The sequence below is a fragment of the Schistocerca serialis genome, chromosome 2 (genome assembly GCF_023864345.2).
Source record: "Schistocerca serialis cubense isolate TAMUIC-IGC-003099 chromosome 2, iqSchSeri2.2, whole genome shotgun sequence".
Taxonomy (NCBI): Eukaryota; Metazoa; Arthropoda; class Insecta; order Orthoptera; family Acrididae; genus Schistocerca; species Schistocerca serialis.
In genome coordinates, this window is record NC_064639.1 from 830765223 (window position 1) to 830793078 (window position 27856).

General features: G+C 41.2%; 1 protein-coding gene across 1 annotated transcript in view; it reads right to left on the reverse strand.

Moving 5' to 3' along the window:
- The window catches only part of LOC126458100 (zinc finger protein 345-like), a 173193-nt gene that overhangs the window by 120216 nt on the left and 25121 nt on the right, over nt 1-27856 (reverse strand). The window contains exon 2 of the mRNA XM_050094926.1: nt 26679-26849. Coding sequence (XP_049950883.1) covers nt 26679-26773 — 95 coding nt within the window. The 5' untranslated portion in view covers nt 26774-26849. The remainder of the gene's footprint in view (nt 1-26678; nt 26850-27856) is intronic.

The window sequence follows — 27856 nt, forward strand, 5'->3', positions numbered from 1 at the left end:
CGTAAGAAGCGACTCGACTAACGAGGGGAACTCGCCAGGTGTCATAAGCTGATTGTCCGGAAACTTTGCTCAGTGAAGGAGAGGACAAAATAAGCGAACATGTGTTTCGACTTATCTGCAAACACTCGACCGTTTCCGAGAAAACGACGGTCAAAGTTATCAACGCGCTGTTGCTATAGTGTAGATACCTTCTGCAGCCAAGAACGCAATTGAAGCGGTGGCTCAGAGGCTACCGTCGGTCCTTCGCAACTTTGATTCCTGTGTTCGAGACCATATTGGTTTTTTTATTATTATTTTTTCCCGCCTCTCTATCTGAATTATCTTCGAATGTTTTTTTCTAATTTACGATGAAATAATGTTGTCATTATTCGCCAATTAACTTTATGTGCAATTAATGAACTAAAAAAATAATAAACGAATGAGACAAGCTGATCTAAAATCATCTGGTCTGCCTCATGTATCGTTATATCCAAATGGTTTATAAATGTTAGTCTACATTCAGATCCGATGACGGCACCTTTAGTGTGTTGAAACCGGTTATCCAGTAAACAATATTTAAGCGATCTTGGCTTCTGAATTATTTCTACAACAGAGTGATCGCCCCACTACGCACTATGTGTTCCCTTTTTAACTTATTTCTTTACACAGTAAATTAACTGACGAATAACGACAACAGTGTTTCAACGTAAATTGGAATAAACATTCGTAGATAATTCAGAGAGTGAGAGGGAAAAAGGAAAAACCGGGTTTCGAACTCGCAGCGCGATGTTCCGAAGCCGCTATGGTAGCCGCAGAGCCATCGTTTCAGTTGAATCCTTACCCACTAAGAGGTATCTACACTATAGCAACAGCGCATTGAAAACTTTGACCGTCGTTTTCTCATAAGCAGATAAGCCAAGGCACGTGTTCGCTTATTTTGTCCCCTCTTTCACTGAGAGAAGTTTCAGCAAGATTGGGGTATGACACTTGGCGTGTCCCCTCGTAAGTGGCGTGCGTTGGGATTCAGTAGACAGAATGCGTCCACTTTCCTCGACTACTCATTGACATGTTTGGAAACCATCTTTCTTGTAGTGGCACTTTGCATTATGAGGGCTGGTTTTCCTGATAACGATCTGCTAATGGACTTTGCTCCTAATTTACGTTACTGTGTAGTAGACCTACTGCAACTACTTAAACCGGAAATGTTTGTTTATTTGGATACTCCGCTTCTTAGTTGCAACATTTCGCTATAATATTTTCCTTTGTTTAAAAACGGCAAGTTAAGATGACCGCTGCAACTTGGTAACATCAGTAACAATTTAATACTTTGAAACAGTTATGTGTGGGGTACGAGAAGTGTACTCTGTTGAATGAGGAATACATTAAACACGAAAGCTGCGTCCAATAACAATAATTAACTTTCGGTTACATGGCAAAACACAAGTCGAAGCACTGTCAGTTCATCTCAGTACCCAGTAAAACTTAAACTGGAACGATCGAAAACATACTTTTGTGGGGATGTCAAACGAATGACTGCGTTTTATTGGCCGCACACTAAGAATACGCAACAGGCCAACTGAAAACACTGCCTACACTACGTTTGTCCGTCCACTGCTATAATATCCTTGACAGACGTGATTGATTGTGCACGCAAAAACGTCCAAGGAACGGTAGCACAATTTGTAATGTCACGAAATAGGGGAGAGAGGGTCCCATATTTGATAATCAAGTTGGGGTAACATTCATGAAAACAAAAGCGTTTTTTGTTGCCGCGAGATCTTTTCACTCAATTTCAATCACCAACATCTGTTCTGAATGCCAAAACATTATTTCCTCGGGAACTTACACAGGATGAAACCATAGTAATAATGTAATTCAAGGCTCGCAAGAAAAGATTTAAGTGGTCCTTTTTCCCGCACACTGTTAATGAGTGGGACGGTAGAGAAATAGTCTGAACCTTCTGCCAGGCACGTAAGTCTGGATTGCAAAGAAATCCTGATGATGTAGTCATGTAGATGTAACAACGAAATTATGTTGTAATTGCGACATGTGACTTTCATTTGATTTGAACATCGAAGTTGTTTGCTGTTTATTTACTTTTTGATCATTAGTTTCAGCCATATACGAATACCTAGGCGCGTTAAATTGATCTTGAAATAAAGTGTCATGCATGGACCAATAACAATAAATTCTTACCTGCTTGTTATGGTACTGCAGTATCTGCCAACGTCTTCAGAAGTGGATATCGCATACGACGTTCCTAGGGTGTTTATAAATGGATATTGCAGACGACTTCGAACAAAGTTTGAATGTAGCTTCGTAAAAGTTCCGTGATCAAACGATCTGAGTTGCTGGCGAATACAGTTTATCCTCAATAGACAGTATGTATTATCATTATACATTAGGTGAATAGGGTTTCGCCGGGTGCGGTGGCCGAGCGGTTCCAAGCGCTTCAGCCACGAACCGCACGGCTGCTTCAGTCGCAGGTTGGAATCCTACCTCGGGCATAGATGTCTGTGATGTCCTTAGGTTTAAGTAGTTCTAGGTCTAGGGGCTGATGACATAGATTGCGTTGACATAGCTCACTTTTTTACACCACCAAGGGACCGGTTACCGCAAGAAGTGCGATACATTTTCGCTATTATGTCCACCCGTTCTGGAGGTTAACGGCTTTTAAGGGTTGGGTAGACCGATAGACGGTCAAGAAAATAAGACTAGTAGGGTTCCGTTTTTACCAGTTTAGGTGACGAAATCCTAACAACGAAAACAGCTACGATAGCTACTGAAGATGAGGGCCGCATAAATAACACCCCCTACTCTTTATTCGAAATGTTCTAGTTGCAGTCGATACATCAGCATATTAATCGTAGCTACGCTTTCGATCCAAATCACGTTTACAGGAATGCAAATAGAATCCATTTGCCTATACACGTGGTAATTCACATCCCAGTATAAATGCCACCGCGTTTTAGAAATGCGGACATTCCCATTGCTAGCTAGCTAGCTTAAGAAACACTTCGGCTAATGAACGTTTTCTGGCTGTGGCAAGTCTAGTGGAGAATTCGAAACAGCGTAGAATACGTTTGGCAGCTATGTAGCCGTTTATTTCATGGGGTGGTGCAGAATCATCCTACTAAATTTACTCTCTAATGACAGTATTTTGTTATTTCGATAAACATCCCGAATGATTGTCACATAAGCGGTGACATAAAGGAAGAAATTTCATGTTTTTGAGTCCAGATAGCTCTATGCAACAGAAACTGCAGATCATTTTGCCATTTTCATTGCGAAATTGCCGGCTTATTCATGTCTGGGGTAATAATAGAGGGCTGTTTGCCTGGGTTGTCTACTAGCGTAGTGAAAGGAAGATCTGGTTTGTATTCGGTTCTAATCTTGATTGAGGCAGGTAGAACATCAGTAAAGTAATTTTAAGAAATTCTCGCGCCCCCAATACGTGTTATCGCTACCTTTATTCTGTACTGGCGCCCTGTGGATGTCAATATGACACTCTTGTAGAATTTCATACATGTTACTGCCTACTTTTTCCGCTTCTGTCAATAATGGAATTGACTGAAGTGTGATACTGAATGATTTTTAACAGAATTTCATTATGAATCTTCACGCATTGCTAAATTTGCACACTTTCATGGTAGGTCAGCAACAGTAATCCAGTATGACTGGTCTGAACGTTGACACAGACCGTTTCGCGGCCGAATGCGGATAATATTTTGTTAATTCGTAACAATGTGGGGTTCTTTGTCTTACTAAAACAGTTATGTTATCTCGATAAGTTGAAATCCATTTTTTTTGGTACAGTTCATACCAATTAGCGTTCTTCTTTCAGTTCTGTCTTATATTTACGTGTTGTATTTAACACACTGATCAGCATTAATACAAATTATTGAAAACAGTCTAAAAAGTTCAGATAGTTTGTCAATTTCACGCCTGTGCGTAGTATGTTGGTAGCACTTCGTCGCCTTGCCTGTTATGTTGTGTAGCAGACTTTAAAGCCGTGCGGATCAGCATAACGAAAAGGCGAGGGGTCTCGCTCGTTTTGTCCACGACTGTACAAAAACAAATCACCCGTGCCTTATCTTTTCAGTCTCCCATCACCTCCCAAAGTCCCACTGTCCAGCTACAGAGGGGCATTCCCCTCATAGCTCAGTACCTCCCAGGAATGGAGCAATTGAGTTACATTCTCCACCAGGGTTTTAACTACCTCTCGTCATGGCCTGAAATGAGGAATGTCCTGCTCACTATCCTTCCCAACCCTCCCACAGTGGTATTCCGCCGTCCACCAAACCTACACAATATACTCGTCCATCCTTACACAACCCCTGCTCCCAACCCCTTACCTCATGGCTCATACCCCTGTAATAGACCTAGATACAAGATCTGTCCCATACATCCTCCCACCACCACCTAATCCAGTCCAGTCACAAAAATCGCCTATCCCATCAAAGGCATGGCTACCTTTGAAACCAGTCATGTAATCTACACGCTACGCTGCAAACATTGTGCTGCATTCTATGTGTGCATGACAACCAACAATCTGTCTGTCCACATGAATGGCCACCAACAAACCGTGACCAAGAAACAAGTGGACCACCCTACTGCTGAGCACACTGCCAAACATGACGTCCTTCATTTCAACGACTACTTCACAGCCTGTGCCATATGGATCCTTCCCAACAAAACCAGCTTTTCTGAATTGCGCAGGTGGGAACATTCCCTGCAATACATCCTACGTTCCCGTAACCCTCCTGGCATCATTCTTAGTTAGTCACTATCACCACCCATCCAGCTCCTTTCCTGTTCCCATTCTAGCACTACACAGCCATCATTCCACCATCACACCCAGTCTTTTTTACTTCTATCCATTTACCCTGCCCACCATCTAACCTGCAACACTTCACTGTCCGCCACTCCTAACCTATGATCCCTCCCCCTCCCCACCTTCCTCCTTACCCCCACCCAGTCACCACTCCCATCATGCACTGGTGCTGCTGCTCATAGTGTAGTTTCAGTTGCCTGAGACAGCAGTCGTGTGTGTGTGTGTGTGTGTGTGTGTGTGTGTGTGTGTGACTATTTTTGACGAAGGCCTGCTGGCCGAAAGCTTATTTGTGACAGTCATTTTGTTGTGCCTATCTGCGACCCAGTATCTCCGCTATATGGTGAGTAGCAACTTTCCTTTTCATAATATTGTTACATTCCATCCTGGATTTTCCATTGTTAGAAAATTTATATTAGTTATTGTAAAATAACATCTTATCTTGATGTATCATTACCATCATTATCACTGTCATCATCATGATCATCATCATCATCTTGCAGATCAAGTAAAGGTGCATCATTAGTACACACAGGACTATATGGAATGGAGCCACTTAACCACATATCCGCCACTTATCTGGCATGGCTGATGTTAACATGACAGATGGAATGGACTAATTGTGTTCAATTAGAGGACAGCAATCTGGTGTAATACTTTGTTTGTGTGATGTTCAAATAGCTAGATTACCATAAAACCTAGTTGGCCTACTTCTAAGCCAAAGGGAGCTGATTTAAGCTCCTGGATCTCTTCAGATGTTGGGAGAGCTGAGGCTGCAGTGACACATTTGAGCCCCCCCACCCCCACGCTCTGAAAAGTATTCCAGCTGTTTATAGTGAAACTGAAATTGTCGAATATATATTGACAAAATGTTCCACTTGGGTCAGGCCCTTCGGTGTGGTGGACAGCAGATTGCTCCAGCTGTTGTGCTTTGTATTACATTCCACTGAATCCCAAACCAGCAAGTAGACGGATCAGAGTTTTTGATCCAAGCTTCCTGCGAATGAAGAGAGCGACAGCATGTAGTACAGGTGATATGAATGACTGAGGGTGAGAGGTAGCAAAGAGGGAGTGTAATATAGATATCAGCTTCTTTTCAATTTTCTGTTTTGCCCTTTTCTTCAATGAAATGCAGTCCATGAAGACACGGAGTGTACAAGGTACTATTTCCTCACTCCCACTACAGAATTTGTAACAAGGTGGAAAAACAGAACAGTCATATGCCACTAACTCAATATCTTCTAAGATTATAGTGGCAGCTGCTTTTACGGTTCTTTCCTGTTCTGCTTGTTTGTCTTTGCACTTCAAAGAATATGATGCATCATTTACATTTTTTCAGGTGCAGATTGTGCCGAAAACAATGTGGTCCCCATACTTTTCTCTCAATCTGTCTTCAACTTCTTTATATGAGGTAATATTACTGGAACTTGCTCTAACAACTCATCTAAAGCGAAATGGCAGTTGTCATTCCTCTTTGTGTAATTGAATACTTCCTTCATTGCTGCAATAATTCCTTCAGCCTCAGGGTATCCATTTTTTCTAATTTAGGTGCTGTGCCTATAAAAAAACTTTTATAGCTGTCTCAGTGATACCCTATGTAATCAAAAGTATCCAGACACCTAGCTGAAAATTACTTAAAAGTTCGTGGTGCCCTCCATCGGTAGTGCCAGAATTCAATGTGGTGTTGGCCCATCCTTAGCCTCGATGACAGCTTCCACTCTCGCAGGCATACGTTCAATCAGGTGCTGGATGGTTTCTTGGGGAATGGCAGCTCATTCTTCACAGAGTGCTGCACTGAGGAGAGGTATCAATGTCGGTGGGTCAGGGCTGGCACAAAGTCGGCGTTCCAAAACATCCCAAAGGTGTTCTATAGGATTCAGGTCAGGACTCTGTGCAGACCAGACCATTACAGGTATGTTATTGTCGTGTAACCACTGTGCCACAGGCAGTGGTTAATGAACAGGTGCTCAATCGTGCTGAAAGATGCAGTCACCATCCACGAACTGCTCTTCAATAGTGGGAAGCAAGAAGCTGCTTAAAACATCAATGAAGGCCTGTGCTGTGATAGTGCCATGCAAAAGAACAACAAGGTGTGCAAGCCCCTTCCATGAAAAACACGATCACACCGTAACACCACCGCCTCCGAATTTTACTGATGGCACTACACACGCTGGTAGATGATGTTCACTGGGCATTCGCTATACCCATACCCTGCCATTGGATCGTCACATTGTGTACCATGATTCATCACTCCACACGTTCTTCCATTGTTCAACCATCCAATGTGTATGCTCATTACACCGAGCGAGGTGTCATTTGGCATTTACCGGCATGATGTGTGTCATGCGAACAGCCGCTCAACCATGAAATCCAAATTTTCTCACCTCCCGCCTAACTGTCATAGTACTTGTAGTGGATCCTGATGCAGTTTAGAATTCCTGTATGATGGTCTGGATAGATGTCTGTCTTTTGCACATTAAGACCCTCTTCAACTGTCGGCTGTATCTGTCAGTCAACAGACGAGGTCGGCCTGTACGCTTTTGTGCTGTAAGTGTCCCTTCATGTTTCCACTTCACTATCACATTGGAAACAGTGGATCTAGGGATGTTTAGGAGTGTGGAAATCTTGCGTACAGATGTATGACACAACTGACAACCAATCACCTGAGCACGTTCGAAGTCCGTGAGTTATGCGGAGCGCCCCATTCTGCTCTCTCACGATGTCTAATGACTACTGAGGTCGCTGATGTGGAGTACCTGGCAGTAGGTGGCAGCACAATGCACCTAATATGAAAAACGTATGTTTTTAGGGGTGTCCAGATACTTTTGATCACACAGTGTATCTTGTATCTGCAGCATGTAGACCACCAACGTTATATACGTCTTCGGATAGTGTCTCCCCATTCATCCTTCCTCTCCTCTGCATGAACTGCAATTGTACTGTCGTATCAGAAGGATCCAAAACTGTAAACATTTTGCCACTGTCTTTGGTTTCTCTCCTCCTGTTTATCAAAAATTCATTATCACTAGCTTACACACAAAACAGACAGCTACTTTCAAAATCAAATTTTGCTTCAGCTGAAAGCAGACACTGGAGGTTGATTGTCTGAAACAGGCTCTCTTAGAAATTTTTCAACTGACTTATCTCCGACACACTCTTTTCTTCAAGATGCAAGAACAACACAGTGCTCTTTCTTCTTGAAACTATCAGCTTTCAAATCTTTTCCCAAATAACTAGCATTTGCCAATCCACATATTCCATTCTCACCAACATTCCATCATTGCATAAGTCTGACAACATTACTCTAACGGACTAAACACTTCTCACCTATTGTTTATAGTAACATATTTGATATAAAACGTACAGAAAAAACAGTAACAAGTACTCATTTAATAATAAATATAACTTAATAAACTGAACCCCCCCCCCTCCTCCAAGAACCATGGACCCTGCCATTGCTGGGGAGGCTTGCGTGCCTCAGCGATACAGATAGCCGTACCGTAGGTGCAATCACAACGGAGGGATATCTGTTGAGTGGCCAGACAAACATGTGGTTCCTGAAGAGGGGCAGCAGCCTTTTCAGTAGTTGCACGGGCAACAGTCTGGATGATTGACTGATCTGGCCTTGTAACACTAACCAAAACGACCTTGCTCTGCTGGTACTGCAAACGGCTGAAAGCAAGGGGAAACTACAGCCGTAATTTTTCCTGAGGGCATGCAGCTTTACTGTATGGTTAAATGATGATGGCGTCCTCTTGGCTAAAATATTCCAGAGGTAAAATAGTCCCCCATTCCGATCTCCAGGCAGGGACTACTCAGGACGTCATTGTTACTAGGAGAAAGAAAACTGGCGATCTATGGATCGGAGTGTGGAATGTCAGATCCCGTAATTGAGCAGTTAGGTTAGAAAATTTAAAAAGGGAAATCAATAGGTTAAAGTTGGATATAGTAGGAATTAGTGAAGTTCGGTAGCAGGAGGAACAAGACTTTTGGTCAGGCGGATACAGGGTTATAAATACAAAATCAAAACTTCAAGAAGAATATAATAGTTCCAATCCCAAAGAAAGCAGGTGTTGACAGATGTGAAAATTACCAAACTATCAGTTTAATAAGCCACGGCTGCAAAATACTAACGTGTATTCTTTACAGACGAATGGAAAAACTGGTATAAGCCGACCTCGGTGAAGATTAGTTTGGATTCCGCAGAAATGTTGGAACACGTGAGGCAATACTGACCCTATGACGTATCTTAGAAAATAGATTAAGGAAAGGCAAACCTACATTTCTAGCATTTGCAGACTTAGAGAAAGCTTTTGACAATGCTGATTGGAATACTCCCTTTCAAATTCTGAAGGTGGCAGGGGTAAAATACAGGGAGCGAAAGGCTATTTACAATTTGTACAGAAACCAGATGGCAGTTATAAGAGTCGAGGGACATGAAAGGGAAGCAGTGGTTGCGAAGGGAGTGAGACAGGGTTGTAGCCTGTCTGCAATGTTATTCAATCTGTATATTAAGCAAGCAGTGAGGGAAACAAAAGAAAAATTCGGAGTAGGTATTAAAGTCCATGGAGAAGAAATAAAAACATTGAGGTTCGCCGATGACATTGTAATTCTGTCAGAGACAGCAAAGGACTTGGAAGAGCAGTTGAACGGAATGGACAGTGTCTTCAAAGGAGGATATAAGATGAAGATCAACAAAAGCAAAACGAGGATAATGGAATGTAGTCGAATTAAGTCCGGTGATGCTGACAGAATTAGATTAGGACATGAGACACTTAAAGTAGTAAAGGAGTTTTGCTATTTGGGGAGCAAAATAACTGATGATGGTCGAAGTAGAGAGGATATAAAATGTAGACTGGCAATGGCAAGGAAAGGGTTTCTGAAGAAGAGGAATTTGTTAACATCGAGTATAGATTTAAGTGTTAGGAAGTCGTTTCTGAAAGTATTTGTATGGAGCGTAGCCATGTATGGAAGTGAAACGTGGGCGATAAATAGTTTAGACAAGAAGAGAATAGAAGCTTTCGAAATGTGGTGCTACAGAAGAATGCTGAAGATTAGATGGGTAGATCACATAATTAATGAGGGGGTATTGAATAGGATTGGGGAGAAGAGAAGTTTGTGGCACAACCTGACTAGAAAAAGGGATCGCTTGGTAGGACATGTTCTAAGGCATCATGGGATCACCGATTTAATATTGCAGGGCAGCATGGAGGGTAAAAATCGTAGAGGGAGACCAAGAGATGAATACACTAAGCAGATTCAGAAGGATGTAGGCTAGTAGGTACTGGGAGATGAAGAAGCTTGCACAGGATAGAGTAGCATGGAGAGCTGCATCAAACCAGTCTCAGGACTGAAGACCACAAGAACAACAACAACAACAACAACAACAAACTGAAACTACTCCAAAAGCGTAGAGAAGTAATCTACCCACGTAAGAAAAATGGACTGGAAATGTTGGGGAGGCTATCATCAATTATCATGTGTGTTAACTGAAGAATGAGCAATGTTTGTGGAGGAGGAACTGACCTTTCGCAGAAGAATGCCACAATGCTCATACAGGATTACTTACAATCAATTTCCCTACTAGTAGTGCAAGGCGGTGAGCAGAGATTTACGTAGATTATCTTCGTACGTTTAGTTTTATTAGTAACTAGTATCTGTATTCCATTTAGTGTCAACACAAATTGTGGGAAATAAACACTTCCCAAATGTTTCTACACACAACGCACTTTGTGGAAAAGAAACACATTCCAGCTGTTTCTGCGCACTATATCATCAGCGATTTATGAGGATTGCTGTGGAAGGGTTGGTATGATTGTGAAATAGTGTGTAGTTGTTTCCTGCTACATAGTGGTGTGGAGAGGGAGGACTCACTTGCTCCCTCTTCGTTTTTCAGACACACGAATGCGGGAAGTAAATGACTTTGTTCTGTTGACATGGCTTCCCTCACACTTCTACCCTCCACCCCTGCTCCCACCTGCTGCCACCAATCACATCCCGAGAACACAATGTATCCCTCAATATGGCTGTACCTTACTTAAATGTGGTACACTCATTTACATTTGCTCTTAATCAATGTCATTTAACATAAAATATTAATTTTATAGTATTAAACTATTTTTCATATCTTTAAATTTTGTGTTGGAAAACATTTTCGCTAGAAGTCGAGGTTTTTGAGTTATTCAAGAAAAATATAAAAATGCCCCCCACCCCAAAACACACACACACACACACACACACACACACACACACACACACACACACACACAGTCACACACACTTCACAGGTGGGAATTTTTAGTATGTTGTTCACAACACTCTCCCCTACCACTGGACAAATCTTTGCGACTATATGAATTCTTTTACTCTATTCACCATTTTTCATCTTCGTTGACTGGGCTATTGAGGGAAGTGGCACCAAAATAACTATTCATGTTGGTGTGCAGAATGTATGAGACTGGCAATATACCATCAGACATTCAGAAAACATCATCCACACAATTCCGAAGACGGAAAGAACCGCCAAGTGCAAGAAGTATCCCACAATCAGTTTAACAGCTCATGCCTCCAAGTTGCTGACAAGAGTAATATACAGATTAATGGAAAAGAAAATTGAAGAGCTGTTAGATGACAATTAGTTTGGCTTTAGGAATGGTAAAGGCTCCACAGATGCAATTCTGATGTCGTGGTTCATATCAGCAGCAAGGTTGAGGAAAAATCAAAACATGCTCATAGGAGTCTTTGACTTTGAAAAATCACTCAACAATGTAAAATGGTGCAAGATGTATGACATTCTGAGAAAAATAGGTGTAAGCCATTGGGAAAGATGGGTAATATACAACAGATTATCCTTCTTTGGAGATTAGGCAGGGTGACAACCACCAGATTCTGAGTTAATTGCTTCATTATTTCTACTTCATTTTTTATGAGGTAATTTCTTTCTCTTTGCCTATCCTGTTGTCTTTCAACCACAGATATCACTTATTACCCTACCTTACAGTTGGTTATCTTGCAAGAGATAATTAAGAAAACAAGAATAACAATGAAGTTTTCTTATCCTCAGGAAGATAAAGCAATATATTCAGTTGTTATGGGAGAACACAATAAACTAACAAAATCCTTTTTAAGAGGGCGAATATTTAGTAGGAGTATTAAAATGAAGTATTCATGCACACACAGGATAAATGCAAATAGATATTTGTTTGTGAAGTTGGTTGATAAATATTTTTCATATATTTTGTATATGAGAAATTTCTATATATACACACATATTGTTTCTTTTGTTCAAGAAACAGCTGGTTTTATTACATCTTTAATGGGGATGGCGCGGTACACGAATAAGTAATATACATAATTATGTATTGAAGTACTTATGACCTGTGAATAGGTAGTGTAAATATGTGCATACCTATTCCACTCACCCCCAAGATAGTATTGGGATGTGACATTGATGTTTCAAAGACAGACAACTATGACTGAATGATGAGTAACTTGAGACTATCCCATCTCTACCAACACCTCCGAGAAAACAAGGCCAACCAACAGGGGTTGCTACGTCACCGTGACGTCACGACAAGCGGCCCAATATGGCGATAGTATACTGCTGTGAGTGGATTGCTTTTGAGTGTCGAGCTGTGAGTTGCTGAAACTGTTGTTATTTTGATACATCTCTTTCACCACCGCAAAGTACTTGTCCATTACACTATGGCGAATAAGTGCTGTCTACCGAGCTGTACTGGCAACTACTGGACTGGGAAAAAGATATCTGTGTTCAGATTTCCAAAGGACGCTGAACTGAGGAAGAAGTGGACACATGCTATTCGACACCTGAACTTCACTCCCTCTGAACATTTAGTGGTAATTGGTAATAAGTTACATTATTAAAAAAAAAATGAAGCTAATTTCATAAGAATAAATCACAACTACAAAGACTCCACCGTTTACTTTCATTGAAAGTATTGTTTAAACGATTTTTATTGTTCTGATTTAGAATGTTTCAGTATGTATTAACTGTAAAGTGTGTAAGTTAACATAAAACTATAGATAACAATGTAAGCAGTATATTTGATTTAGGATAGCAGTTACAAATGCTAGTCAGGCTACCAAATGCCCTGGCCCTAAGGTTTTTCATTTGATGAGTAGCATTTTTGCATTACTAACAACAAAACATTTTAAGGTAGTTTAAGTACTTATCTCACATTGTGTCAAAGATGTGTGGCATATTTTTACTAATGTGAAATCTTTACATCTTAAGTACAATTAACTAATTTCGAAATTATTATGGAACAATTTTCTTTTCCAGAATAAGATTTTCACTCTGCAGCAGAGTGTGCGCTGATATGAAACTTCCTGGCAGATTAAAACTGTGTGCCCGACCGAGACTCGAACTCGGGACCTTTGCCTTTCGCGGGCAAGTGCTCTACCATCTGAGCTACCGAAGCACGACTCACGCCCGGCCCTCACAGCTTCACTTCTGCCAGTATCTCGTCTCCTACCTTCCAAACTTTACAGAAGATCTCCTGCGAACCATGCAGAACTAGCACTCCTGAAAGAAAGGATATTGCGGAGACATGGCTTAGCCACAGCCTGAGGGATGTTTCCAGAATGAGATTTTCACTCTGCAGCGGAGTGTGCGCTGATATGAAACTTCCTGGCAGATTAAAACTGTGTGCCCGACCGAGACTCGAACTCGGGACCTTTGCCTTTCGCGGGCAAGTGCTCTACCATCTGAGCTACCGAAGCACGACTCACGCCCGGCCCTCACAGCTTCACTTCTGCCAGTATCTCGTCTCCTACCTTCCAAACTTTACAGAAGCTCTTCTGCGAACCCTGCAGAACCAGCACTCCTTTCCAGGTTTGTCAAGAACACTTCAGTCAGAGTGACCTGATTCTTCAAAGTACAGCGGTTGACTGGAAAACAGGGAGAACTTTGACATTGCCTCTAGAAAAACCAAGACTGAAAGAAAATGCAGTGTCATGTTTCCTGCCAAACTGTCCCAGTTATTTAAGCTCAAGACAAGATGTTCAACGAGAGCCCCCACGTCAAAGAAGACAACGGCTAGAAGCAGATGCCTTAAGTAAAGCTATATCTGAAAGTATAGAAACAGCTTCAGCACAAAGGGAAAATGACAGTTTTCAAGATTATAGGGAATTTTTGAAAAAAAGTGAGAATGTTACATTAAATCAACAGTGGAGTAAAGTTGTGAAAGAAGACTGTATATTGTTCCTCTACCTCAACTTTGAGAAAACTCCACATGATATTGTGTATTTAACAGTTTGTAGAAATCTCAGTGTTAAATTGTATGTAAATGATGTTGAGTTTGTTGCCAGCACACTTCCAGAGAAAGTTTGCAGTGTAACTGAAGTAGAAAATGTGATTAAGCTGTGTACAGACTATGTTAGTGGCAGGGAAATTGATTTACACATGTCAGTTATTCACTCCCTTCTTGAAGCATTACCAGTGAAAGAAGGTAAGCCGGCCGATGTGGCCGAGCGATTCTAGGTGCTTCAGTCTGGAACCACGCGACCGCTACGGTCGCAGGTTCAAGTCCTGCCTCGGGCATGGATGTGTGTGATGTCCTTGGGTTAGTTAGGTGTAAGTAGTTCTAAGTTCTACGGTACTGATGACCTCAGCTGTTAAGTCCCATAGTGCTCAGAGCCATTTGAATTTTGAAAGAAGGTAAGAGGAAGGTTGTTTCATTCTTGAGGTCTCAATGTGCATTATGTCTTCAATCCAAGGCACACCATAAATTTGATCCAGAGTTTTTGATTCTTTGTTCTGTGTTGTTTACAATTTCTCCACACGCTTACAAGTTTTTGCAATCATCTGATTTTGTAATTCTACCACGTCCTAACACATTAAGAAAGCTTAGTTGTAATATAAATGTGAACCCAAGTAATGCAAATTTTTAAGTCATTTGAAAGACGAAGTTTCATGTTTGGGACCATGTGAAATGTTTGTTACCTTTATGCTAGATGAGATCCACATCAAACCATATGTAGATTATAAAGGGGGGAATATTACTGGAATGACTTCGGATACTGCTGAAATAGCAACCAGTGCACATGTATTCATGATTCAGAGTATTCTTTCTCTTTTCAAAACTGTTGTACACGTATTGCCTGTGAAAAAACTGAATGCAGAGAGCTTGTTTAATGTAGTAAGAACTTTAGTAGTAGGTATAGAAGCAGCTGGCTTTCAGGTTGTTTCACTTGTTACAGATAACAATGCCTGAACAAATATATTTCAAGGACGACGCAGTACATGAAAGTCACAGATCAAGTAAACGGAGTAAGACGTGTGTACACTTTCACAGTCAAATCATCACTGAGTCCGAGTCTAGCGGTGGCTGGCTGGCTGGCTGGCTGGCTGGCTGGCTGGCTGGCCGCTTAGGTGGCGCTGCTGCTGCATGGCTGGCAGACAGACAGTGCCGCATGTAGAGGACGCACGTAACTGCACGGCGGCACGTTGAAAGATCAGCGAGTCACAACACTTTTCCCCCCTTTGAAGTTTTTGCACAGGTCTTGATGGAGGTGGCCTGTAGATTGCTAACGTCCATAGGTGTTGTTTGACTGGCCGTAAAGTCTCAAGGAGGAGGCTTCCTGTACGGACGGAAGTGTCCCCGATGATAACGGGTCGAGATGACAGGAGACGTAGGGGTCGAATCTGCTGGGGCCACGTGCACCAATCTGCCCGTTGCAGCAAGTCCAGTTGTTATAACAAGAGACATGGGCGATGTGTCCACGTCCGTAGGAGGAGGAGGTGAGTAGAGTTACTCCGACAGACGATGGTCATCTTGGTTCATGCATAGGCACGTCTCCTGGTGGCATCAGTTTTTGTGCTGGCACCGATATGATGGTGAGAGGACTGCGTTGTGAGTAATGAGACATTCCAGGATCCCGAGTGTCAGGTAGAGCTGAAGGTGGTGTAGCAGCATCCGGAACAGGTGTTGCCGGCACACGAGGCAGAAGCTGGTCCGAATGACGCACTGCAACACCCGTGTCCGTCTGGATTTCATACAAGCATTGGCCACGGTGTCGTAACATGCGGCCAGGACTCCATTTTGGCCGCTTGCCATATCCCCGTACCCATACAAGGTCGCCGGCGGTGAACCGGCCAAGCAAAGGCACCCGCAGCCGTGAGGTGGAAGGCCGCAGAAGATGAAGTGGCGTGCGGGGCTGTCGGCCATGTAAGAGCTCAGCCGGGGTGTGATCGCCCATGGGGGTGAAACGGTAAGAAGCCAGAAATTGGAGAAGCGCATCATCAGCAGCAGAAGAAGTCAGGAGTTTCCTCATCTGAGACTTAAATGTGCGGACCAGTCGTGCAGCCTCAGCCTCGCCGTTTGACTGTGGATGGAACAGAGGGGCCGTGACATGCAAGACGCCGTGACGGGCACAAAAATCAGCAAAATCGGAAGAGGTAAATTGCGGACCATTATCAGTAACAAGAGTAGGGGGAAGGCCTTCCAAAGAGAAAATGCACGCTAGAGCATTGGTGGTTGCCGCAGTGGTAGGCGACGTGCAACGGGCAATGAAAGGAAAGTTAGAGTAGGCGTCAATAACGAGAAGCCAATAAGTACCTAAAGAAGGTCCCACGAAGTCAGCATGAATACGCTCCCAGGGCTTCTCAAGGCGAAGGCCACGGTGACAAAGATGACTTCACGGCAGCGGCCTGCGACGCACAAGGGCCGCAGGCAGCGACCATGTGTGCGATTTCAAAGTCGATGTCGGGCCAGTACACATGACGGTGCGCCAGAGGTTTTGTGCGAGAGACACCCCAGTGCCATTGGTGAAGGAGGCGCAAGAACGAAGCACGCAAAGACGCAGGTAACACAACACGTGGCGAAACATTTTCGGTGGAAAGGAGGATAACACCATCCCTAGCCATGAGGCGGTAATGCAAAGCGTAGTAGTTCCGTGACGGATCAGAAGTCTTAGCGGATAGACGATCTGGCCAACACTTCTGAATACAGCGTAAAACCCGGGAGAGGGTAGGGTCAGAACCAGCAGCAGCCGCCAGCCGGTCCCCAGTGATGAGGAACCCGTCCACAACCCACTGCTCGGCAACATCCAGTTGGAAACACAAAAGTTCGTCCCTATCGAATGCCAGATCAGGACCCATGGGAAGGCGAGACAGTGCATCAGCATTCACATTTTGAGCTGTCGGCCAGAAATGAATCTCATAATTGAAACGATACAAGTTAACAGCCCAACGCTGGAGGCAGTGTGCAGCCTTGTCGGGAAGTGACATTGATGGATGAAACAAGGAAACAAGTGGTTTGTGATCCGTAACAAGATGAGATTTGGATCCATATAAAAAAACACCAAACTTATGAAGAGCATAAATAATGGCCAAAGCTTCTTTTTCAATTTGAGAATACTTTTGTTGGGCATCCATGAGCGTTTTGGAGGCATAAGCAATGGGTTGTTCAGAAACGTGAGAAAAACAGTGCGCAAGGACTGCACCGACCCCGTATTGAGAGGCGTCCGCGGCAAGAACAAGATGTTGGCCAGGTCGATAAGTAGCCACGCACGGGGCCTGTTTCAGCATAGTCTTCAATTTCTGGAAAGCCGCATTGCATGACACGGGCCAGTGAAAAGGCACATTTTTCTGCAAAAGGCGATGCAACGGCTGAGCCACCGAAGCAGCAGACGGTAAAAACTTGTGATAGTATGCTATTTTCCCCAAGAGGGCCTGCAGTTCCATAACAGATGTAAGGCGAGGAAGGGCACTGATCGCAGCGACAGTTTCCTGAAGCGGACAAATACCATCCCGAGAGAGTTGAAACCCCAAGTATGTGATAGATGCCTGAAAAAATTTTGATTTCTGAAGATTACACTTAAGACCAGCAGTCTGTAAGACATGAAAAAGTGTGCAGAGATTTTGAAGATGTTCGTCAGTGGTGGAGCCAGTGACAACAATGTCGTCCATGTAATTTATGCACCCAGGGACAGTGAGCAATAATTGTTCCAACTATCACTCAAAGAGAGCAGGGGCACTGGCAACCCCGAATGGCAATCGTTGGTATTGATAGACGCCGAAAGGCAAGTTAAGGACCAGAAACTGCCGGGAAGCAGCGTCGAGAGGAAGTTGATGATAAGCTTCTGGCTGGTCAATTTTAGAAAAATACTGGCCTCCAGCAAGTTTAGTAAACAATTCTTCAGGTCGAGGCATAGGGTAAGTGTCGATAAGGCACTGGGCATTTACAGCGGCTTTGAAATCGCCGCAGAGATGAATATCACCATTTGGTTTAGCAACGACGACGACAGGAGAGGACCACTCACTGGAAGTGACATAAGCAAGACCCCTGAAGCAGTGAGACGATCCAGCTCCCGTTTGACCTGATCACGAAGGGCCACAGGAATGGGCCGAGCCAGAAAAAACTTAGGCCGAGCAGTGGGTTTGAGCGTGATGTGAGCTTCAAAGATGTTTGCACGGCCTAACCCAGGAGAAAAAAGGGACGAAAATGTCATCGACAAGGAATCTAATTGAGCATAAGGAACAGCATCAGAGACGATATTGACAGAGGCATCTATGGAGAACCCAAAAACGCGAAAGGCATTGAAACCAAAAAGATTCTCCGCGTTACTATGGTCGACCACAAATATGGGAACAGTGCGAACGACAGATTTGTAAGATACCTCAGCATCAAACTGTCCCAAGAGAGAAATCTTCTGTTTATTGTAAGTCCGTAATTGCCTAGTGACAGGTGACAGGATTGGAGAACCCAACTGAAGATACGTCTGAGAATTGATGATAGTGGCAGCAGAGCCAGTATCCACCTGCATGTGAACATCTCGACCAAGTGAGGAATAACTTCCCTGAAAGGGAAGAAGTACAATTGACAGACAACACAGAATCAGAATCAGCGTCATGTTCGCGAACATCATGTATGCAGTCAGATTTGCCAACTGAAGGGCATGTTGCCTAACTTCTGTGTCGTGCGCCGACCGGATAATAGCATCCTGTACCATGGAATCGGCGTAGGATTCTTTGTGAACTTGAGTAACAAATTGACACTTTCGACTGAGGCCGTGAAGCTCAGCAGCCCAAGCATGTAGGATTGATTCGGTTGTTTTTGACAACGATAAAAGGCAACACAAGAGGCCACCACATGCGTGTGCTTTTGAAAATAGACGGACAGAAGTGAGCACATTTCCGCAAAGGACAAAGACGCAGGATCTTCCAAAGGAGCCAATTGCAACAAGATCCGATACATTTGAGGTGAAATCCATGAAAGGAACAGAGACTTACATCTTTGGTCATCCGCGACATGAAATGCCAAGTAGTGCTGTCGAAGAGGTTTTTCGTAATCAGACCAGACTTCCGCTGTCTCGTCGTAAGGAGGAAAAGGAGGTAGAGACGACGACAAGAGACGCCCTGCATTGGATGCCGCGACGAAATCACGAATCGCATTTGTGAGAAGCGTTTGCTGTTCTATGAGACCTTGTAATAGTTGCTCTAAAGTAGCCATGGAAACATGTGGGTCAACGATGAAAAAGAAAAATTCACTACCTCGTTGCCAACTTCAAGTTGAATAAATATATTTCAAGGACGACGCAATACATGAAAGTCACAGATCAAGTAAACAGAGTAAGATGTGTGTACACTTTCACAGTCAAATCATCACTGAGTCCGAGTCTAGCGGCCGCTGGCTGGCTGGCTGGCTGGCTGCTTAGGTGGCGCTGCTGCTGCATGGCTGGCAGCCAGCGCCGCATGTAGAGGACACACGTAACTGCGCGACGGCGCTTTGAAAGATCAGCGAGTCACAACAATGCCATTAACAGAAAATGTGTTACATACTTTGCAAATCCACCACAAGCCAGTTTTTTATACCCATCTCCTACAGATGGTAAACGACCAATGTTTTTTCTGCATGACACTGTCCATATTTTTAAGTGCATAAGGAACAACTGGATAAATCTGAAGAACCACAGGCAAACATTTTGTTATACAGATTTTCATAATTCTGATATTGTTAGGTATGCATCTTTTGCTGCAGTTAGAGAAGTACATGACTTAGAAAGCCAAAAATTGTTAAAATATGGTTATGGGTTGTCTGTGAAAGCCCTGTGGCCTTCATCTTTAGAAAGGCAAAATGTTAAGCTGATGACTCAAATATTCAGTGATTATGTAGAAAGTAGCATGGTTGAGTTGGGGCCAGTTCATAATGTAGAAAACTGGGAAGGTACTGCTAAATTTATAAATCTTATTAGGACTTGGTGGGGGATTGTCACTGTTAAAGCACTTCTGAAGGGACTTCACCATAAGGAAGAAATGCAGAAGCCTCTGACCAATAAAGCAGGAGACATACGTTACAGTTTTCTTGATAAATTTCTTACTTGGTTAGATAAATGGAAAAGTTTAGAGTCGGGGAATGGTAAATTGTCTGTGGAAACACACACAGCACTTTGACTCACAACATATGGCTTAATGCAAGTAACTGAATACTGTTGCAAGGAACTAAACATGTCATATATTCTGCCAGGTAAGTTCCAGACTGATTCTCTGGAAGCAAGGTTTGGTCTATATAGACAGTTATCAGGATGTCAGTATCCTATCCCACTTAGGCAGTTGTTAGAAACTGAAAAGAAGTTAAGACTCATGACTGTTTTAGAACTCAACATTCACCCACAAGAGAAGCTGAGAATTGTAGAGATGCATAGTTGTGATGAAAGTACTGAGAGCAGTGTGAATGATAGTGAATATACCTTTAATGTCAATATCAGTGAAGATGATTTAAAAAATGTTGAATCTGAACTCCCAGTTTTAACTTACATTGCTGGTTTCTGTTGCCACTCATCAATTAGGAAACTTCAGTGCAGTGACTGCACAGATTTTTTGATACTGGATAGGTCAATGACAACTGAGAAACAGTTTAATTTAATTAGACAATTGGACAGCGGAAGTTTGAAATTCCCATGTGAATTTCCTGTGACAGTAGTTATGTACAGTTACTTGATTCTACAAAAGTTGTTGGCAACATCATCATTCCTGAAGCTGTTGAATCAAAGAGCAGTAGCAGCTGAACTAATTTGGAAAATAATTATGGCTGCTGATTTGTTGTGTGAAAGTTCCTGTCCTCAGCACACTGTATCAGAAATGTGTAAGAAAATTGTATGTACCACTGTAAATATAGTACTAAATAATTTTTGTAAAAAGAAAAATGATGAAACTTCTGTGCAGTCTCTCCACAGTTCTAAGAAGAGGAAACTTCCAACACTATGCCACAATTTGAAATAAACTTTTTTTTTAAATTTAATATCTTTAATCTGTATTTTATTGCTACCTCCTACTGAACTCCTGAAGTCCCCATCACAAAATGTTTTACTCATTGATGAAACGTGTTCTGTGTAAAATCAAATGCATGTGCTGTGCAGTGTCTTCAAAGCACTAAGAATCAAAAATCTATTTCTTAATGGCCATAATTCCACAACATTTTTGTAATATTGCTTAAAATACATTGCTCGATCCCTGTCACTAACCTCCAGATAAGTAAACTGCTTTTACCCATTAAATGAATGATGTTATGCTCTGTCAAGTGTTAAACCAAATGTAAGTACTCTACAGTTTCCTGAAAATTGTAAGAAACAAAACTGAGTCTTTTTGGCACAGCCTTAACATTTTATTTTACTGCTTAGCATGAATTGATTGCTACCTGTCATTAGGTTGCATCTGAACTCATAGTAAAAAATTCAGAAACTTCTGACTAACAAAGTAAGGGATACGTGGTACAATTTCCTGGATAAGTTCATTACTTGGTTGGACAAATGTAGAAGTTTAAAATTGCAGAATGGTAAATTGTCCCTAGAGAAATATACAGCACTTAGGGTTACCACATATGGCTCAGTGAAGATAAATTATTACTGCTGTGGAGAACTAAATGTGTCATATATCCTGCAAGGTAAATTTCAAACTGACTCACTAGATACTGGTAGCTTGATTTCAACTTTACTGGCAATTATGTGGAAGTCAGTATCATATATCATGTAGGTAGTTTTAGAATCAGAAAAGAATTTAAGACTTATGAGTATCTTAGAACTAAATGTGCACCCACATAGGAAACTGAAAATTGTACAGATGAATGGTGATGATGAGAATCCAGCAATGTGTATGTTGATGGTGCTTCATTTTGTGATATGTGTCAGTGATGATGACTTAAAAAATATTGAAATAGATGTACAAGTTTTAACATACATTGCTGGTTTCTGTTGTCACTGGTTGCTAAGAAAACTCCATTGTTTAGAGTGCACAGATGTCATATTCTGACATCAAATGTTTTGCTACTTCAGTACATTGCTATGTCAGGCAAAGAAAGGCTTAATAGTTTAGTAACACATCAGGTGGCCTTGGTTGTTCAACATTTCTTACTATATGTGATATAAGCCCACTTCTAGAACTCCTTTGAAAAGTGTTTATCTTCAGTACCAGAATGAACATAGAAAAGCACTTTGTTAGTACCAGACAGCAATAATGAAACTTGTAGTTGGCAATTTCTATGTGACAAAGGAAGTAACCAGTAGAGAGATTGAAAATGGTAAGTAACGAGAGCCTCAGCCTTTTGGTCACATTCTTACATGTAACATGCACATGGTTGTTTTTCATTTCCTACTAATCTTACCTTTCATAACTTTTTTAATATTGTTTCTAGAAGTGTATCTTCAATAGCAGAGTGAACTTCAAATTGTCAGGCTTTTCTTAAAGGAAAGAGCAGTCCATTAGTATCATAGTGCCAAGACAGAATCTTGTGTTCAGTGATGTCTATGTTAAAATATGTTAAAAGGAGAATATTTGATGTCTATCCTTTGTTTCCAATTTTTATTACTGGGGATACACTTGTAAAAATTCTTGAAAAGAGCTGTCACCATGAACATATGAGTAAATTCACAATAGTCGGGTGTTTTATGAAATAAAGCAAACTCTTGTTACCTTATTGTAAACAAAAGTTGTGAGGGTTTTGCTACGTATGACAGTGTTTAAGATAATTTACTTGCAGTGTAATGGCTTGAAAATGTTAAGTCCTGCTGTCAGTTAGCATTTGTCACCAGCTGTATGCGAGTTTTAAAGCTAAATAGTGTTCTGACAATTATAAAATAGTGGCAAAGCTCCTCAATCGATTAAACTTATTCCTGCCCATATATGTAATCGGTATTTCGTTATGAACCTTTATGCTATTTACAAGAATATATATAATTTGGTCTTTGGTTCGAATTATCAATTAGTTCGCGCCTTTCTGTATGACGGACAGAAGATCGTTAGCATCAGGCGCGTCTATACGGAGGTGTCCGTGGACTGCTGCGTTGTCTATGGGCCACTTAGTGTGACGTCACTAACACTGCTAGGCGGCCTTGTTATCCTGGGGGTGTCGTCTCTACTGGCTGTGTGTTAGGACCAATTTTTGGGGCCTGTGCGAGTGGAACTGTAACGAGTCCATTCTGTGGGGCATGTTGAACACTCTTCATCCTCCAGTGTCATGGTGAAGTACTCATCAGGAAGGGAACCCCAGGGCGAGGGGTGGGGGGGGGGCTAGGGAAAATGTCTGTCTTTGGGGTATCGTCTTTTCTTCATCCTGACACAACTATTCTTGTTTTTTTATTGTCTTTCTTGCCCAATAGAAGTACCGATTCTATCCTCCCTCTTTCCACGTGCATATGTTACTATTGTTACAACCATTCCTTTATCCGGACCACACAGTGGTAACGCAAACCTGTTTTCACAGGAAAAAGCCCAGAGACCATTCAAAAAGAAGTAGGGTAACACACACATCCTAAGGATGCAGACGTTGGTTGGTTGGTGGGTTTTTTTAATGATAAAAGCAGTGTACATTTGAATGACTGAATGTAGCATATGCTGGTAACATCATGTGAAAAGGGGGGGGGGGTGTAAGCACTGCTTATGAGGACAGAGAGTGATATACCAACATAAGCGAAATAGAGAGATGCACAGAGTATGAAACAGTTTTACCAATGTTACAAAATATGGCATTAAAGGTACCTCAGTAAGACAGTGTCAATGAAGTGTTGAACACACGAGGAACAACATTAAGCTTCAGAAACTTTAGTTACCAGAAGAGAAGTAATAAAGACAGAAATAAAGAGCAATTAAGCACAGGTGTGTACTTTGTTTATCATAGAGAGATAAGAAATGGTGATTAATAGAAAAAATAGAATTATGCTCAAATGAATGTGAGAATCTAATTAATGATAAATATGGTGGGTATAGGTTTAAAGGAATGGGAAAGAGAACTATACACAAGATCCCAGTCTTCCATATCTCATGTAAAGTAATCAGTTTATAACTATGTAATGGTTGATAGTAAGAAACGCATCAAAATGTTATAATCTAGTAACAGAAAATAAGTTTTAAATAAACAGTTCTCAAAGAGAGGTACATGAAAGGGTCAGATAAGTACGACATATTTCATAACATATGAGTAATGACATACTAGAGTTACAGGGAAGGCTATAAAATGAGCATGCAGGAAATTGGTGTTTTATATTACCTGGTACGACCGTTATGCTATGGAGAAAACTTCTTTAGACAGAGTTGGGTGGTGGACAGGTACATTTGGGTGGTGGACAGGTACACCCATCAAAGGGATGGTCAGATTTCTGTGGTCAAGTGAATCTGGAGAAGTAACAACCTCAACCATTTTTGTACGGAAGAAAAATTAAAGGAACATTTACATCATAAAGGCAATGAAGTATGTTCACAGTATCTGTGAACAGAATTAGCCTGGATGAAAAAGCAGCTAGTATAGAGACACAAAACTGGGAAGGGAAAATGAATAAAACTGAGTGAGCATTCCCCAAAACAGTTTAAAGCTTATGAACCTACCTGGCCACTGTCGATTCTTTTGAACCTTCATTTTCCATACTTGTTGAATAAATACAAATCTGACATTTAGAGATGTGGGAATTAAGAGTGGAATGTCAACATCTAACTCCTTGCCATAAATAGGGCCCTGAATTTTTATATTTAACTACGAAAAATATGTAGTTACAAAGTAATCACATGGGATTACCTTCGATTAAAAGTGATATAGTTACGACAAGGCCTGAGCATACATAACAAATGGTTTTCATCGGTTTTCACAGGCACACACAAATTTCCGAGGGAAATAATTGAATGTCATAAGTAATTTTAAGTCATTTACTAGGTTATAACAATGCTATGTTTAACAGAATATTCATTAACAAGTGGGGTGCATAAGGTCGTGAAAGAATGAAGATATGCAAAGAGAGTACACAGTTTTATAAATCCAGTTTAGTTTTATCAGAATAATTATCTTTCATAGATACAAAGAAGTAACTTTTATATCTGAGACATCAAGTGATTATTAAGTAAAAATAATAGATTAGAGATATGAATGTATGTATTTTGCTGTGGTGAAAATGTAAGTAACATCTGATCCCAGGAGACCTTGATGTAGAAATAATAGTAACTTAGTAAATAGTGAAAGCTACCTGATGCTATAATTAGTTATGTAAGTTAATCTACAAGACACCTTTTATCTTAGTATGGGGATCTGCAGTGGTAAATGTTGTTATTTAAGGTAGCAATGTGTGACACTTCTTTCTGCTATTCCGATGAAAGATGTTCATGGAGAAATTTGAAGAGGAGGAGATTAGGGTTTAACATCCAATTGACAATGAGGTCATTAAAAACGGAGCACAAGATCGGATTAGGGAAGGATGGGGAAGGAAATCAGCTGTGCCATTTCAAAGGAACCATCCCAGCATTTTCCTGAAGAGATTTAGGGAAATCACGGAAAATCTAACTCAGGGTGGGTGAACGTGGATTGCAATTATCATCCTCCTGAATGAGAGTCCAATGTGCTAACAATTGCGCCACCTCGCCTGAGGAGAATTTCCATTTTAGTCAGTTGTACAGAAAGAAATGCCTACTGTGCACACATTTCTTCTTGAATTCAAGTGCAGATATTAAAGGAGAAATGTAAACACGATCCATCAACAAGACACAACATCGAGCAAGTCTGTTTACTTGCACCGGAGAAGTCATTTACACTTTGCCATCGCAGCTTGGTGATGCTGTGAACTACAGAGAAGAAGAGCTCTGGACAACAATGTTCTCGCCCAGAGAAAAGGAGCTTGTTATAAATTCTGTTATTCGCTTACTTATGCCTTCTCAATCTGTCACTTACAGAGCTGTCATGAGTTATGTTGAGATGGTAAATAAGAGCTCTTTAAATGACATTATAAAAGTTTAGAAGAAACATTAAAATACAGAAGTAGTATTGAAAATGTGGTATATGATTTCAGAGCTAGTTGACAGAGAATATGGACTCCCTTATAGCCCTTTACAGGCTGCAGTTGGAACAAAGTCAGTAGAATAATTGGTGGCATTGCATGGCAGGATCACAGCATCATGAACCGATGAAGAAGCATCCGTAAGAAGATATTCAAGGTAGATGAAATCTACTACTGTCAAGGAGACAGATCACTTCATGGAGTAGACACCCTCATTAAAGAGTGAGTGAGACGGTACCATTCCAAGAGTAAAGCACTCCAGATACTGTACGAGGCTGCAATAAAGATATAATCACAATAATAATAATAATAATAATTTTCTTCTGCCAACCCAGGATCAGGCCTTATGGCCTTTTTGGGCCTCACTCTCTCTCTTCCTTGGTCTTCCCACACTCCTCTTTCCAATAGGATTGTATTCCATTGCTTGTTGAGGGGTTCCCTGAGGTGACATACTGAATACATGCTCTTCCCAATCCTGCTTTCGTCGGAATGCTTTCTCAGTTAATGGCTGTAACCCCACTCCAGTTCTTTCCTTATTAAAATAATAATAATAATAATAATAATAAAGTGGCTGTAAGTTACAATATCAAGAACATACCTCTTTCCTGAGCTGACAAGTAATTCTATGTCTTCACAGTCATCACCAAAGATCTGGGCTACAGTAGCATCATGTGATGACACCACAGCAGACATGTTTTCTATGTTTGTTTTACATGCAATTGTAACAAACAACAGGAAATATTCAACTGTGTTTCACGATCATCTGCAACTGAAAGAAATATTACATTGTGAATTGTCATTTCAAATAAATCAAAAGACAAGCTGTAAGTATTGTCACTAAATACAACAACAATGTGTTTTGTGTGCTAAAATGGCAATGAAACTAGCTGAAACGGATTTCATAGTCTCACGGAAATATTGTACATGAATTGAAAACTAACTGAAATCAGAACAACTGGGGAAAAAGCCTCCTGAGAAGTGAGAAATTGAAGACCAGATCTCAACTAATAGTGCCATCAATTCATTCTCTCTCTCATCACGTCATAACATTTTCTTTTTATGTTAAATCACAATGACTCAAACCTTACTTTCAGCTGAGTGATCTGTTGTAAATGACTCAATAAGCTGATCTTCATGTCAAAGGCAAACAAAGACCTATCATTTCACTGGGCAAGCTTTTAGGTTTCAAAAACTACCTTCCAGATCTTTAACAAGAAAATCAATGGCCATGAAAGTTATAATATTCAGTATTTTCAAATTTCGCTCTCTCCTCTATCAGCTCTATAATTTTGAAATTGATATACTGATCCCTTTTTTGGACTTTTTATATAAAACAGATACTGCCATCACTATAATACATAAGAATAAGTACCAGGTCACTATTTTTCAGTTAAAAGAATTGGCTTTTTGAGTTAACGATATCTTTTTAATGAAAAGGTGTACACAGGTGGTAAAATATGGACAAATCAGCCAGAAGCATCTACACAACCCTGAATACGACCCTCTCGATGACATAGTGAAAAGGTTGTTGCTAACAATAGTAAAAGTTTGTTTCACATGCTGATTATATTCTGGAATTTTACCTCTTAATGTTGTAAAAGTTCTTAATACTATTAATGATCACGAGTGAGCAACATTCTTAACAAATGGAAGATCAGCATCTACATCCTAGGCCTACCAACGACACATTAACTTGACGAGCACATGTTCAGGTTGACAAGGAAATGGTAAGGAAATTGGGTGTAGACCTGTTATCAAGGAACAATCCTGTTATAT